Below are 17,149 nucleotides of genomic sequence, written 5' to 3'. Positions count from 1 at the left end.
ATTGTGCAGCCTATTACGCACAGTTTGAGTTGTAACATGACATCCTGTGGCTGCACAAAAAGCATTATTCAACATGGTGGCATTGCTGTCAGGGTTCCTCCAAGCCATAATCCATAGGCAGCAGTCATCCACTGCAGTAGTATCCCTGGGGGCCTGAGCAAGGCATGTCATCAACAGTTCCTGTCTCTCATATCTTCGCCATGTCCGAACATCATCACTTTGGTTCACTCCGAGATGCCTGGACACTTCCCTTGTTAAGAGCCCTTCTTGGCACAAAATAACAATGCAGACACAGTCAAGCTGGGGTATTGACCATCTAGGCATGGTTGAACTACAGACAACATGAGCCGTGTACTTCCTTCCTGGTGGACTGACTGGAACTGATTGGCTGTTGGGCCCCGTCCATCTAATAGGCGCTGCTCATGCATGGTTGTTTACATCTTTGGGTGGGTTTAGTGACATCTCTGAACAGTAAAAGGGACTGTGTCTGTGATACAATATCCACAGCCAACGTCTATCTTCAGGAGTTCTGGGAACTGGGGAGTTGCAAAACTTTTTTTTTGATGTGTGTATTATATATTGAAGTGTCACTTTATGTCTCCAGAGATAAAACTATCTAGGTCATGAGATTAGCCAAGATGGCATGAAGACTGACCCAAGGTTGATATGTACTGGCCGTGATTTCTTACCATCATAAACAAGGAGACAACTTCAAGCATTTTTGGGCCTATGTAATTATTATAGAAGATTTGTCAATGGGTTTTCTGAAAATGCTATATCACTGACTCATCTGTTAGAAAAGGATGTGAAACTGAAAGAGGTGCTAATAACTAGCCCGGTATTAATATTTCCGGATTATGAAAAATAATTCATCCTGTTCCGTGACACAAGTAATTGGGTGAGTTGATGCATTCTGAGTCAAAACATCAATGGGAAAAAAAACTCAATGGCATATGCTTCAAGACAGTTGAATAAAGCTGAACAGAATTACTCAGCCACAGAGAAAAAGATGTTGAGTGTTATATATGGTATTACCTATTTCTGTTGTTACCTGTACAGTAGGAAAGATAGTGTTCAAGAGGTTGTTAGGGCTAAAAAATCCTTCAAGTGAGTGAATTTGAGTATAAGGTAGTACACAAGTCTGGCAAGAAACACAGCATTGCCGAGGGCTTGAGCAGAAAGATTAGAGTCGTATAGGCACTTTGGCAGAAGCCTTGCAGAATTCCAAGCAGCGTAGACCACTGACACAGACAACCAATTATCTAAGACACAGCTGCAGTTCACTGTCACTGATGGGCTGTTGTGTAGGATGAAAAAATTTGGGCTGTGTCTTATGAAATCTGCAGCTTTGAAAGGCAAAGGGTTAAAGGATGTGCATGATCATACATTAGCAAATCACTGAGGGCAAAGAACAACTAATTGTTGAATAGCTGAGCAATATTGTTGGAGGGTGAGGAGACAAGATGTTGATCACTAAGAAATTGTGTACCACGTGTACAACGTGGTGTCTTAGTCATCATTGCAAACCACAGACAGATTAAAATACTGGATTACATCAGGCATTAGAGTATCTTGCAAAAGGAGGATTACATCGGGCATTAGAGTATCTTGCAAAAGGAATGGGAACTTTATCTGCTCTCAAAAAAGACAGCAGTCCAGAATTTTTTTGTTATTTCAAAAAATACAAGTTAGTTTTGAAACCTGTCATAAAAGAGGCAAAAATTAAGGAAAATGATAAATGTATTATGAAGCCCTCCAATAAAACTAAATCCATGTGGAAAGCTGTGCAGGATCTTATGGGGAAGAAGACAACTCACTAAAATATTGTGATAGCGCACAATGGCAAGAATGTCACTGATCCTAGTGTAGTGCTTCAAGAATTTCGGCATAAATTCTAGAACCACTTGGACTGCCACCATCTCGAACACACAGTATTTTAGATGTGAGTGGGGAGAAAGGAACCCTATCTACTGCACGTCACCTGTCTGTGTGTGCAGGTCCAAAGGTTATCGTGAGAAGACTGTAGACACGGCGGTCGAACGGCACCGACAAGTACTTGTCGGTTGGTCCATGGAAGTCGCAATGAAAGAGCATGGTAGAACCAAAGAACTTCTGTGTTGTTCTGTAATTGTGGCTATTGTTAGTGACAAAAAAACAATTAAGTGAAAAAAAGATTTTTAGTAACTTTTAATTTGAACTTGCTAGAGGCAAGACGTGTATGATTTCTGTGATTGTTAAACCAAATCAGTAGTAAATGTGTCTTAATTGTGTCTAATGTGAGATGACACAGGTGACTTACAAGAAGTCAAATATTTATGTGAGAAAAGACAATTTGTTCTTATGAAAGTTGAAATATACCGGCAGTGAGCTAAAAGTATTCTTCGAGTACCTACTTATTTCACAAGTAAAGAGAGAGTCTTATATATTCCTTAACTAGCATCGTTCTTCGGAGAAGAAGTTTTTGGAGACTGACGTAGCCGGCTATCCAGAGAAGAAGATCAGATGTGCATACCCAGTAAGTCGACATGTGTAAAAGAAGTGGGAAGGTTGCAATCCAACTTCACACATTCTTGTCATCAAAAACATTAGAACATGGCAACCAGTGAAAAAGGACTCGGAAAACAGGAATTTTAAGACCAAAAAACGAGAAAAGTGGATGTTATATGTTACCATAGCAGCTAAACCGAACCCGAAAAAGGATTTGCTCTGAGACTTCAGGACATGCTTGAGTATTCAAAAAGAGAACAAATTTGAATTGAGGAATAGTGAAGAAGATTCCAGCGTGTATCTCTAAGAAGAAATACGCCAAGATCACTTTGACTTAGAAGATCTGGTGCAGGGAGTGGATAGCTCTCACACACATCAAGGGGATGCAAATGCGGAAACCAACATCTGGCGCCGCCGGCACCAGTTGCTGTTCACTGGTGCTGATTACGCATCCGCTCATTGACAAAGCCCATATTCTACGCAGGGTGAGTGTAAAACAGAACTTTATTGTTTTAATACAACATGGTATAAACTGTTGAATGAACTTCATTAGTGTAGTTATTATAATTAAAGTTAATTTTTAGATCCTCACAAGGTCTAAAGCTTGTAAAATTATGGGTCAGTAACAGCAAGTTGGGGAAACTTCAGAACCAGTCATGGCTACGAAAATCAGTAAAGAAGGGCCAGACTGGTCTGAGTCAGTAAATCTAATCAAAAACTCAAAATGCTACCTTAAGAAAGGAACTAAGTGTGACTTTAAGTGAAAAAATAGATACCCAGAGTGAAGCTTTAAGTAAAGAGCTAGGCTTGGTAGACTCTCAATTAAATTTGTTGAATCCCAAAGTCAACGCACAGAGCAAAGAATTTAGTAATCTATGTGAAGACATGGATGTTTTAAAGACTCAATTTGACACCCACAATAGTAAAGCAGAAAATTCGAAATTAGATTTAAAGAAAGAATTAACCAATACATTGAACATTCATGTAAATCAACTGTTCACTGACTTTAGTTTGAAACAGAATGATCAGTTACAAGATTTAGCAAAAAAAGTTAGAATTTGAGATTGAGGACAGATGCAATAATGTAGAATCTAAAATCAATGAAAAATTAGGATCTTTCAAAAATGTGTGTAACATTAAATTTAATGCTGTAAAGCAGGGACTTAGTGCTTTAAAAGAAAGTGTAGATAAGCAGAGCTAGTTAGTGCCTGTCATTGAATTGCAAATTAGAGGTGTAAGTAAGCGAGTGGATACTGTAGAAAGAAGATTCCAAGAGAAGATAGCAAACTCTTATATAGTGAATATAAGTAGTTTGGAGGAACAATTTGAAGGGATTATAGATCGAGAAGTTACCGAGAGAATAACCTCTGGAAACATTTCAACTATTGCTTCTTACAAACCTAATGATACCAGAGAGGTTGTAGATGACTTGTGGGAAGAATTCAAACTTATCCAGGATAAAGTAGAATATAGAATAAATTCGCCTAGTGTGGTATTGACTAGTGAAGTGGTGACTGTTTTGCAGTGGGGACACTTTCAAACAAAATTTAACAAAAAGTACTGGTCTGCTCTTGCTCAAGTGAAGTTAATATCAGATACATGGGATCTGGGCAGAGTCATCTATCCCCCAGGGATGTTAACATTCTGAGTTGATGGGCAGAGTGATGACCACCAGATCCCGACTTGTTTTTGGTGTTTCTTCCAAAATAGTTTTCCCACACTGAATTCCCTTCAAATCTTAAACTATTCTGTCATCTATTTCAAAAATCTTAAACTATACTGTACTCTTTACTTGGAAAATGGGATATGACAATAAAACAAATACCGATTTAGACGTAATACATGGAATAGGAATATTATGTTTGTGAAAAATATAATGTGATGAACTAAATGATTATTATACTATAGTGTATAATTTTCTATTTTGTATAGGATACTTTATACATTTTATGAGATGTGATGTAAATTGGAGGGTCTGTATCAATTTTGAAAGGGGTGAGTATGTAAATCATGATTTACACCAACCGGTAAATCATGGCTAACACAAGACACACATCACACCTTTCAGACAACCATCACAAACAAGTGTGCCTGATTCTTCATCACTTGCCATTTCCATAGGGTTGTTAATATTTCCTTCAGGGACCTCAAAGGTGAAGGTGGGAATGTCCATTCTGTAGGAGATGATTTAACACCAAACCACCTCCAGCGTCTCACTCAAGTGCAACAATACTTGTGCAGAAACAGTTAGGCTGTATAATTTGCTCATGTACATTCGATACAGAAGTGTGGTATTATATCCTGGGTAATGTACACCAGGCCATAACAGTTTTCAGCAAACAAATAGCAGTTATAAGAATAATGAAACAAGTGAGCAGCATAAAATCATACAAATCTTTCTTTAAAGATTTTACCCCTTTCCTGCATTTATGTACTGGAAATAATACGACATGTCAAAAAAAGTATACTGAGAAAAGAAAACCTTTTTCCTCAAAACGAGTGTCCATGATTACAGTACGAGGTCAGACAGTGACATACGTGTTAGTCATTTAACATCACATTATGTCAAAAAGGTGTCTATCATGCAGATTACCAAGACACACAAAATCTCTTCCTGAACTACAGAACTTTAAAAAGTCTGTGACAGCCTATCTTCAGCAAAACTGCTACTATTCAGTCTCACAGTATCTTCTGCTGCAAAAAATGTAATTCGTATCTTGTATAAATAAGTTATAAATATACAGTACTTAATCAAATTTGTAATTATTAACTTTGTAGATCCAGTTTGTTATAAAAATTTAAAGAATGTATGTCTGATGTTTGTAAAATCAATAGCTAAAAAGGTTTTCTGTCCGATAGCCTGCGTACGATATATGTACTGAAAAAGCGGCTTTTAGGGACAAAATAAATACACAAAAATAAATCACTCCAAAGATTGCCAGAGGCATCCAAGCCATTTAAATAATGCAATGGTCACTTTGGGTCCATTCAATTTAACACTGACAGGTAGGCACTGTGTTAACTACCAAAGACCACTTTTTCCATTATGTCACAATCTTTGCAATCCCAAATCAACAAGCAAGTATTGTGGCACAGGCCATGGTGAACAATTGGTTATTAAAGGTTGGCATTCCTAACACAATAGTTACAGATCAAGGTGCCAACTTTATGTCTGAGTTGATTAAGCAGTTATACCACATACTGCAAATTTGGAAGCTAAAAACTAGTCCCTTCAACTCTAAATCAAATAGAATAACAGAACATGTCCATTTTACAATCAGTAAAACGTTAACTTATGTGTCAACAATCGTCATATCGCACTGAGCTGCGTCTCAGAGTATCAGGGTTGTGACTCTGATATAAGCAACTTGGGAATCCATTGTGTGAAGTGACGGATTTAGCACCATACACATTGTTACTATCTAAGCGGGGATGGTTAGATAAAGGCAAAAATTTGTTGAAGGCAGTGGTTGGTACAGCAAGTGATGATGACATTCAGGTACTAAATAATACACTGGTACAAGTAAGAGGTGTAACAGATACTGACAAAGCATCTGTGGAATGGCACACCACACAGTTGGAGAAAAATGTGTTCCTTAACACCAGAGTGATACAGGAATTGACGACAGAGTTAACAGGATACATGAAGAAGAGTATGGGAATAATTAATTGAAATCTGGACAAAGCACGAACTCAATGTAACTTACTGGATGGGAGAATGGCTGTAGCAAAGTTGTGTGATCCTTGGCAGACTGCCTAGGTGATGCGAAGGTAGAGGTGACAGCATTGCAGGAGGGATATGAAGTATTAGGAACAATTTAGTGGAACTATTTTCTGTTATATGATTTGTTAAGGGAATTTGCCGAGAAAGAACAGTTTTGGTAATTTCATTTTATTAGTGTTTTACACAACATAACATACACTAAGGAACAGCCAATGTACCATGTGGCCATTAGAGTAAGACAGAGAGGAGGAAACTTCTATACTTTTGTATTATTAGGTCAACTTGTTAACTTCAGTGTTTTTGTCCAGACATATAGAAAGGTACAAATCCGGAGGTCAGATTTCTTCAGAGAGTAGTGCCACACCCCTACACTGGAGCAGTGAACTGCCTGGCACCAAATCAGCGAAATGACATCATTGGGAAAGAGGTGCCATCCCAGTGGTGACCATGCACTATGAAGGAAGAAGACATATTCAGAGTACAAGAGCACTCATTCAGGAAGCTGACAAGGCTAGTCAACACATCTTAAGGGCAAAGTTGAAGAACACTACAGCTCTGGTTGAACTGCTTCAGGGGCTGGCTTAACAACATATGAAGTCATCGCCACCCAATGAGGACACCCAGCTTCTAAGGCCTGTTGTGTCTTTCAGGGTGGTGTGCTGATACTGGAGAAGTACTGGCCAGGAGACACTCATAATTACCACTCCACATCAGACACTCATTCTCAGGTGTTTGCTTATGATCGCTGTGCACAACCATATCAACATGTGTTCATGGCACCAGCCACCACCATCTCCATTAGCTGCTGATTTTGAGATGGGACTACTGCACAGCTACAAGAAGTGGCTCTGAGCTCTATGGGACTTAACATCTATGGTCATCAGTCCCCAGCTATAAGAAGTATCCAATTATCTACCAAAGGACCTTATCTCAAGTAGCAGCAGGCAATCACCTGTGCTAGGGTCAGTATGCACAGGACTTAGCACCTTCATACCACTGGGTCTCATCTGGCTGATACATAGTGCTAGTGGCGACCTCTCTGGTTGGGTGACTACATACTGCTAGTGACCATCCCTCTAGCAGGACACCTGTTCAAGCCGGACGTGGGGTGAACTGTTCTCTCTGTTGCCATGCACCTGTGTTTGAAGGCTTCCATTGATGCTCATGACCACACAAGGTGAGAATATGGCTCAACATGAATCGTGCTGCAGGCTAACGGTCTGACTATCATATTTCCTGTGCTGTATTCAGCAGCTCAAGGTGGGCCAGCAGCCTGGACAGGGCTGTCATACATTAGTCATGGCACGTACTCCTACCGACTATGATTGTCCAGCTGACAGATGCACACTGCTACCCAGGTGTACCAGCCGAGTTCTGTCGCCCACTAACATTACACAAGTCTTGACGGATTCTCCTCCAGCAGTGACCACAATTCTGTATCAACCATGAATAAAAGTCTGATTCAGTCAGGGATGTCTTATTAATTGTCCGCCAATTGCTTTCAGTCACCACCAACACACTCAACCTGCGCCCTGGCAAAGGTGGCGGCTTTACTTCCTGACCATCACATAGCTGTTTCCTCCGCCACAGGAAATATCACATCCCCAGCCTTGACAGGGCTGTCATACATTAGTCATGGCCTTGAGTAAGCCTCTGCCTTTTACCGTTTCCTCTTCAGTGCCCACATCTATGTGCTTCCAGTTAACTACATTCATCTTATTACTTCCTTTCTACCTAATTGTCTATCTTTTGTCAATGTCAACAACACAAATTCCTGTGTCTTTCATCCTGCTCCAGGTGTATCCTGACTGTGTTCTCTCTCCGTTCCTATACATCTTTAAACTATCAACATGTCTAAATCTCCTCCTTTCCACTCCCACAGTAATCTGGTGACACCACCTACCCTGCAGATATCCCACACTCCTTACAGTTGCATGCCAACCAGTTCACCTACTAGTGCAATCAGTGGGTTCCCAAGATAAATTTTCCAAAACGGGGGCAATTATTATACAATATATCAACTGTAGCTTTTACTTAACCACCAATGTACAAAATATCTAATTAATTAACACGCTACAAAAACCTAGGCCTAATCCTTACATGGCAAATAAAATGGAAACCCACCTACTAACTATGCAACACAAAACCGAAATAGGTGAAAACTGTCTACACTGCTAACACCCCACAATGGAAACTGTACCACTCTACCCGTCTTCACCCTTACAATGCCTTTCTTGGATGCATCTTCACTTATTCCAATGTCACCTGAATACCTCCTCCTCCTAAATCTGTAACTCCTTCGTAATCCTTGAATGACTGATGTGTGACACATAGAGACAAGTAAAAGAACATAGTATTAACTAGTTTTGGAGCTCTGGCTCTTCCTTTGGCATGAAGACAAACATTCATACACAGCCACCCAAATGCACACTACCACAGCTGCGGTGACACTGATTATTAGAGAGCTGATAGCCTATTTTAGATATTCTGTTATATGGTTCAAATGGCTCTGAGCACTATGGGACTTAACATCTGAGGTCATCAGTCCTCTAGAACTTAGAACTACTTAAACCTAACTAACCTAAGGACAGCACACACATCCATGCCCGAGGCAGGATTCGAACCTGCGACCGTAGCAGCAGCGCGGTTCCGGACTGAAGCGCCTAGAACCGCTCGGCCACAACAGCCGGCTTTCTGTTATATGGTTAGTATGTGTGGTTGCCATGTTATTTGACATTTGAGGATTAGGTCTTTGTATTTTAGTGTGTTAATTAATTATATATTTTATTAATTGATGGTTAAATAAAAGTCAGTGGTGATAGGTGAACTGGTTAGTACAGAGCTATAGGGACTGAGGGATAACTGCAGCGTATGGTAGGGGACTACGAATGTGGTGTCATCAGCATACTGGAGGAGATGGAAAGAAGGAAATTTATCCACGTTGATAGTTTACAGATATATAGGAATGGAGAGAAAACAATGTCGGGATATCATGCAACAAAGAATGGACAACTAGAGAGAAAGAAAGCAATGAGATGGACATGGTCAGGGCATGCTCAGGGTCCAGGGACTGAAAAGCATCATATTTATTTCAAGAATTTGTATATTTGTACTCTTAACTTCTAACAATACTGCAGTACTTCAAAAAAATGAAGTCCGACCGAGATATCTTGGCAAGTATGAAAAAATAACAAGGTGAGGAATTGAACAATAGGAAACTGTAGCTGCCAAGTACATTTTACATTGCCACTCTATATCATGGTAACCAGCCAAAGAAACATCACAGTTTGTCTTGTACTTCTAACATGGAAGTCTTCTGAATCCCCAGATCTACTTATGAATAACTCTGCATATGTAACCCCATAAACCAAGAATATGTGACTTGGTGGCTCACTGGTACAGTGCAGACTATGGATCCTAATGTCTTGTGTAAAATCCAAGGTCATTTCTAAGATTTTCATCAAATACTGATCACTTCCTTCACCTCTGGCAATATTTGTGTTAAAGATAAAAATATCAAATTGCACTGAGGTTTGTAGTTCACTTTTAAACTGTAGGTCAGCCTATAACTGGGTAAGTAAGTCATTTCAAAGGTTGTAAGAAGACAATGGCATACAACCTCCAGTAGGAAAATGTGTAGTAAAGTACTGTGGTGTCCAAACCAATCTTTGGGTTGATGATACCTTTACATGAAGAGTAGTTATTGATTAAGGAAAACAAGAGGGTAAAAGTTCTTTTAATTTCCAACCTGTCAGAAACTATCTTTACATTAACTTCACAATATAAAGATACTCAATCTTTCCTTCTTCCCCTCCTCCTCCTCCTCCTCCTCCTCCTCCCCCCCTCCCCCCCCCCCCTCTCTCTCTACAACCCACATATTGTCTTACCCCACATGAGGTTAGTAAAGGCAACAATGGAAAATCATGGATGGAATAATGACTATATGGAAAGTGGAAACGATAGACTGTTGCTCACCACGTAGGAGGCATTGAGTCGCAGACAGGTACAATGAGAAACAACGCTAGAAATATTCAGATATCGGACTAAGTCTTTCATCAGATGTAGAAAAAAAAAAAAAACAAAACAAAAAAACCATACATTCACACAAACGCAACTTACACACATATGGCCACTGTCGTCTCCAGACTCGAAGGCCCAAGTGTGGCTGCATCTGCAGTGATCAGCAACCTTTGCTGGGGTGGGTACTAGGGATATAGAAGAGGCGGGGACACGGAGAGGGGGGACAGGAAAGTAGAGGTGGGAGCATGCAGGAATGTGGTGGAGACAGGATAAGCTTGCTAGGTGCAGCATCAGAAGGATGTGATGAAGTGGGAGAGAAGAGTGAGGGGGGGGGGGGGGAAGGGGAGAGGAGAAAAGTGGAAATATCTATGCAGGTGCTTTGGCAGGATAGAAGATGTGTGCAATATTGGAGTGGGAACGGGGAAGAAGATAGGCAGGTGGATGACATGCGTTAGTGGAGGGTGGGACCTAAGGAGATACGGGAACTAATGATATGTTGTGGGGAGAGTTCCCACGTGCACAGTTCAGACAAGCAAGTGCTGGGTGGAAGAATCTACATGGCACAGGCTGTGTAGCAGTTGTCAAAGTGAAGCATACTGAGTTGGGCAGCATGCCTAACAACAGTGTAGTCCAGCTATCTCTTGGACACAGTTTGGTGGTTGCCACTCATGCACACAGACAAACTGTTAGTTGTCATGCCCATGTGACATACAGCACAGTGTTGCAGCTAAGCTGGTAGATCACATGACTGCTTTCAAAGGTGGCCTACCTTTGATGGGCTAGGAGATACCTGAGACAGGACTGGAGTATGTGATAGTGGGAGTATGTGATAGTGGGAGTATGTACAGAACATGTCTTTCATCTAAGTCTATTGCAGGGATATGAGCCATGAGGCAAGGGCTTGGGACAGAGGTTGAGTACGGATGGACAAGGATACTGTGCAGGTTGAGTGGATGGCATAATACCATTGTGTAAGTTGTGGGGAGGATGGTGGGGAGGATATTGCTCATTTCAGCGAACGATGAGAGGTAGTCAAAACCCATGCAGAGGAAATGATTCAGTTGCTCCAGTCCTGCATAGAAGTCAGTTATGGGAGGAACGCTTCTTTGTGAGTGGACAGTGGGTATATGGAGGAGGGTAAGTAACTGGGGAGACAAGGTGTGGAAGATCTATTTCTGGACAAGGTTTGCAAGGTAATTTCATACTGTGAAAACTTCAGTGGGACGCTTAGTATATTTGGAGACGGACTGCTTCCAGCTGTGACAGTTGAAGTATTGTTGGTAGGTCTGATGTGGACAGAGGAAGTGATACAGTCATCCTTCAAGTCGACATCAACATTGACAAAGGTTTCTATTAACAGTAATAACAAACACAATTTAATTAATTAGAAACACTCACTAAGATTTGGAGATGGATTGGATGGATATAAATACAAGAGAGGGGCCATTTAAGAATAAATGTCATCAATGACATGATCAAAATCAGTATTTTCTTTCCTTTTTTATTAAGCATACTCTAAATGATAATGACATTCTGTATAAGTTTTTCACAAGCACAGTTCAATGACAAGTTGTATAGAGAGGTATGATATAAACTCAGTTAATAGACTGCAAATATTTGGAGAAAATGTCTATTAACTATAAATGTCACATTATAGCAGTCTTTTGTTACTTTCTTTTTTCTTTGTAATGATTAATTTTTATTTTACATTGACCAAAGAAACTAATAATTGTTTAGAATAACAAAGCAACATTACATCTCTAGTTCAATACAAAAGATATATACTCAACTGTATATATTCTATTTCCCAGATATCTTGTTATTTAGAAAACTAAGGGATACTTTTAACAACATGAGAAATAGCACACACATTTCTTTAACAATATGCTCAGCTTTTCAAGTTTTCAACCTCTTTACGAATATTTTCCTTTGCCTGTGCTTCAAATTTTTCACGAAACTCCTTTGTGGCATATATATTTGGGATCAGCAAGAAACTCTGCAGAATCTAGAAATAGTAAAAGTACTATTAGCAATATAATCATATTTAATTAGGAGCAAAGGAATATATAATTGACATTTCAGGACACACTCCTAATATATATAATTTCTGCGATCAGGCTTGCAATGGTACTGTTATCGGTAATCGATAACAGTTAAAGGTGCAACCGTAACTCCAAAGTAAGAAAACATGTTATTTCTGAGTTATAAAAAACTGTTTCCAGTAGACGGAGGAGCAACAGCCTGGATGGCTGGCTGACCTGGACTCATAATGTTAGGCAAAATGGCCTTGTCATGCAGCAATAGGAAATTACAAAGACTGTATTTCATGGTGGTATGCAGTAACAGATTCAGTAAGAGAAACCTGTCTTTTACCTCTTGACCTGTAAATTATGTAATAGAACATTCTGATCAATAAAAACACCATAACTACTTAGATGAATCTAAAGACTGTCACTTTCATCATAAACTACTAAAATTGTGTTGAATACTACTGGAAATATGTAATTCTTAGGTTATAAAATAGTTTTAACAGTACTGTGAGTTTGCACCCAAATGCATCTGCAAAGAAGCTTTGACGTCAGAAACTTTAAACACCTGAATAACTTACACATTCATTGTATTTATGTTGTATCGGCATTGACTAAACTACGAGCAATAGAAGGAATCACTGATGGGTACTCCATGAAATATTCAGGACAGAGCAGGGCAGGCTGGGTGAATAACAGAACTACAGGCAGCAGACGAAGCACAAGGCATTTAGCAAGTGAACAGGCAGATTACTGATAATGATGCAGTGACAACAAGGCAAATAGCAAACATGTTTAAAGCAGTCAGAGGGTTACATTACTAAGCTTCCAGATTAAAGGAATGTATTTGATTTTATCTAACATGATACAATTTGAAAGTTATTTAAGATAAGATGTGAGATTTTATTGTTTACATATACTCAGAGTAACAAATTATGCTTAAATACTGTTCTAAAAGGATGTGGTTAATTAACATTTAAAGACATATGTATAGCTAAGAAGTATGAGGAAATGTGTGTAAATTATGTTAGTATAAAATTTGTGAAATAAACCTATTTAAATAATTTCTGAAGTACTGGTATAATACACCCCAATTTGGTCTACAAACAGAACCATGAACAGAATTTTAGAGTAGTTATGTGCAGTAGAATTATTTTATTGCAACCTGACTTCTCTGGAAGATCTATGGCCTCCTTTACAGTACTCTTACAGTAATTTTTTTCTCATACTGTCAGTCAAATAATTGCTGAAATTTGAAACTGTGTCAGCATTGTACTATATAGCAACAACTTATTTCTTTATTAGAATCACACTCTATTCTTGTCCCAGTTTCCCTTTTAAAATCCCCAGGCATTTCTCCATTGTTGTCAAGAGTTTTCTATTTAATATATGGTGTATAAGGTTTTAAAGATTTAAAAACTCATTTTAAAACAATACAATATACTCTACAGCACTACTTTTTACAGGATTTTCAAATAACCATGATGATGCAGAAAATTCCATGTTCATCCTACAGGATACTGTGATGCCTTTAGTAACCCATGGTTTCATTCTGGTAGCCTCAGGATAGTTTCTTAGTAAATACAGCTTTCAATATGACATATCATCATTTGTGAACAAGTCAGTTTTAATATTTATGTCCCTATTTGGAATGCTTCTCTTCTGTCAGTTCCATCCCAAAAATGTAGAGCTACTTCCTCATCACATGGTTTACACTCTTGGAGTCACACTTGCCCTATGCACATCCCTGCTGGAATACTAGAAAGACTTATTTCACCAAAATGCAGAGGAAGATAGAGATTAGTAGATGATTCACCAGTACTCAACCACTTATTATTAATGTCAAACATTTTGAGAACTACTAAGTTGTCAATAGAACTGTATGAGGTATAGGGCCTAAAGACTGTTATTCAGCAACCATTCATTATTCCTGCCTCATCTCCGAAGGAAAACTAACATCCCTAAATCCTGATTGTTCGTGTTGAGATATCTAAGTTGTTACTGGCCAAGTTGTCACCCATAATGATAGTAAATATGAATATCACCTGCTTTTCTGTACCTTTTAAGTCACATACAAGTATTTAACACGTTTTGTTAACTGAGAAAACATACTTGCCACAAAAGACAATGAAATATGAACTGTAAATGACAAAAAAGGAATTATATACAGTGAATAATTCATACCTTCAGTCGCAAACTTTTGTATGTATTGTCTGGTAAAAATTCATATTCTTTGCGAATGAGACTCGCATACTCTGCATAACCTTCTGGATCTGTGCCAAGAACAGCTACATCTATGTCCAGAAAATAGTGACAATCCTCATTACCATAGGTGCCACCTGTTTTATGCGCTTCTGTGCTGTGGGTTGCGGCAGCTTCTAACAAATTCAACACTTTGGCTCTCAAAGGAGCATCCTGAAATAAAGTATAGGTTATCGAACCACACCACTGAATATTTCATTTGCATACCTATAGCAATAAAACCTTGTTTACAAATTATTCAAATAAATTAGGCAGTTCTGAAAAATAAATCAGTTTGACATTACAATGCTTTTTCTGTATCACATTATGAATATTGCTTGCTTCACTGTCTGTCAAATAGTAAAGCATGGTGATATAGGTCCAATTTTTAATACTTTTAATTATTTTAAAGGATACTTAAATAAAGTAAAATTGTTTTTTTGTTTGTCACCAATAAAATAAGGTACAATATAGTTGCCAGGTTAACATAGACTAAGACCGATATCTTGATTCTTGAAACTTCCTGGCAGATTAAAAGCATGTGCCCGACAAAAGATCATTCATGTTGCTTCCATAATGCAATTAAAGTAGCACTTGAGAGATAAGTTTGAAAGACTAGTTTATATTACATGACTTTTTGTGACTATAATGATGAAAATATTTGAGGTTGTTAAAAGCAAAAAAGTGTAAGTGACAAAAATCTTGATTCTGAGTAAATGAGTTCCAAAGTTTGTATCTAAATTAGAATTTATGTCTATTTTTTACACTGTCTACAATAACCATCACATGGAGTGATTATTAATGAAGCTACACACATACAATATAAATGAATTAAATTCAGAATGTTGTGCTCAGTAATGTTTTTCCCAGTAGCAGTTACACCCCTCTGCCTCCAAGGACAGCACTTGCATTCCTTGGAACCTCATTAATATTGGGTATAAAATGAACCACAACAATGTTATACAATATTTTGCCCCATTTTCATGTATTACATTAATCCATACACATAACTTTTATTGATTATACGTATAATAGGGAGGATAACGGAAATGAATAAACAATGTTGTTACATGCAGAAACACAAATATCCAAGGAAAGTCTTAGGTCATACATATACAAAGACTCCCATTTGATTTTATTACAGGAAATGTCTATTTCGGTATAAAAGTTTCTCGGTTCACTTCTCATGCCAAATTCCGATAAAATTCCCAGCTTTTGATGATATCATCCATTAGCTTTGTCAGTTTTGGTCCCTGATGAAGACGATGGAGGATATTATCAAATCCTGAACTTTTATCCGAATCTGATGCAGCAAGTGAACCGAGAAATTTTTATGCAAAGATTTCGTTGCAAAAAGCTTTGTAACCATAATGTATAATCTGAGTCCCATATAGCATCATCAGAAGGCACCACATTAGTAGATTGTGCACTTGGCCATCCACTTGCTGGTGATCTACTCTATTGTTTGGAAACAGATGTTTTTGATTTGTGCTTGATATTTGTAAATGTAGGATGGTAAATTGGAGGCACAAATGGTATTAACTGCTGCATATTCTCATATATCTCTGTTGATATAGCAGGTGGTAACAGCACAAACAATTGTATTATCTCTGAGATTGGGCATCTTTGGTTTGACTGTGTTAAGTCAATGGACCCAACATTCGTGTCATCATTGACGATAGTCTTAGGAAACATACAGGAGTGGCCTGAAGCGAGGAACTTGTGGCCAGTAGTCTTCAGTGGGATGTGCTACATGGTATACATCCACAACATACTGATGTTTTTGTTCTTGTTCTGACTCCCTGCATTGTCACTAAAAGCAATGAAGGTCATTACAGATAGAGGAAACTGTTGTACATACTTCAGCAAACTACTACTATTAGTATTTTTACTGTCTGTCTGTTCATTACCTCCATCCTTCTTAATATGCTCATCTTCTTCCATTCTTCTATTTTAATGTTTCGAATGCTAAAACAGCTTCAAATTCACCAGATTTTAATGTACTGAATCACCTGATCATGGCAGTTTGCATAAAATTTGGAACTAAAGAGTGTTCCTTGTGACTCAAAAGTTACTATCTGCTGAGAGTTGCTTTTTTTTCTTTAAGATCTAAGAAATCAATATTCTGATTATAAACCTACAATGAAAGTAACCCAGTCACAACACTGTCAATCCATTATAAATGACATTACGCAAAATCTAATGATGAAATAAGTAATTTGCAAACAAATTAAATTGACTACCCATTCTTAATTATTGTTCAAATTCTACCAGGCCATTCAAAAAATACAGATAAACTCATATTATGGTCTAGAAATGTATAACTGAGTATTTCTGTGTCATCCACCACAAAATACTCACTTTTGGTATTTCACCTTGATCTGCAAAATTCTGAAAATGTTCCACATTTTTTTCGGCAGCATCTACTGATTTTGGGTTGTATTCAAAGCTGAAAAAAGTTAAAATTTTATAAATAACTTGGGATTACAACCCATCTGAAAACATAAAAAACACATCTCAATATTGAATCTAGAGTGATACATACAATACTTAAAAAACATTTTTCAAAATTTGTGTGATGCTGTTACTATAAGGGGTAGTCAAATGAAAACAAGGAGCTGTTTACTGTTTCAAAAGCAGCTGTCATAAT

The 17,149-nt window shown here is 38.2% G+C and overlaps 1 protein-coding gene across 2 annotated transcripts in view; it reads right to left on the bottom strand.

Annotated features, from left to right (window-relative positions):
• Nucleotides 1-11,056: 11,056 nt before the first annotated feature.
• LOC126262499 (uncharacterized) overlaps nt 11,057-17,149 on the bottom strand; it is a 32,085-nt gene continuing 25,992 nt past the window's right edge. Inside the window, exons 2-4 of one of the 2 annotated variants that reach the window (XM_049959166.1) lie at nt 16,861-16,948; nt 14,443-14,673; nt 11,057-12,236 (exon numbers count right to left, since the gene is read on the bottom strand). In XM_049959166.1, coding sequence (XP_049815123.1) covers nt 12,120-12,236; nt 14,443-14,673; nt 16,861-16,948 — 436 coding nt within the window. In that variant the 3' untranslated portion in view covers nt 11,057-12,119. The remainder of the gene's footprint in view (nt 12,237-14,442; nt 14,674-16,860; nt 16,949-17,149) is intronic. The other variant, XM_049959165.1, reaches the window with a different exon arrangement.

Source organism: Schistocerca nitens, chromosome 6, assembly GCF_023898315.1.
Source record: "Schistocerca nitens isolate TAMUIC-IGC-003100 chromosome 6, iqSchNite1.1, whole genome shotgun sequence".
Classification (NCBI taxonomy): Eukaryota; Metazoa; Arthropoda; class Insecta; order Orthoptera; family Acrididae; genus Schistocerca; species Schistocerca nitens.
Note: the sequence above shows the minus strand (reverse complement) of the source record. Positions and strands in the feature narration are given on the sequence as shown.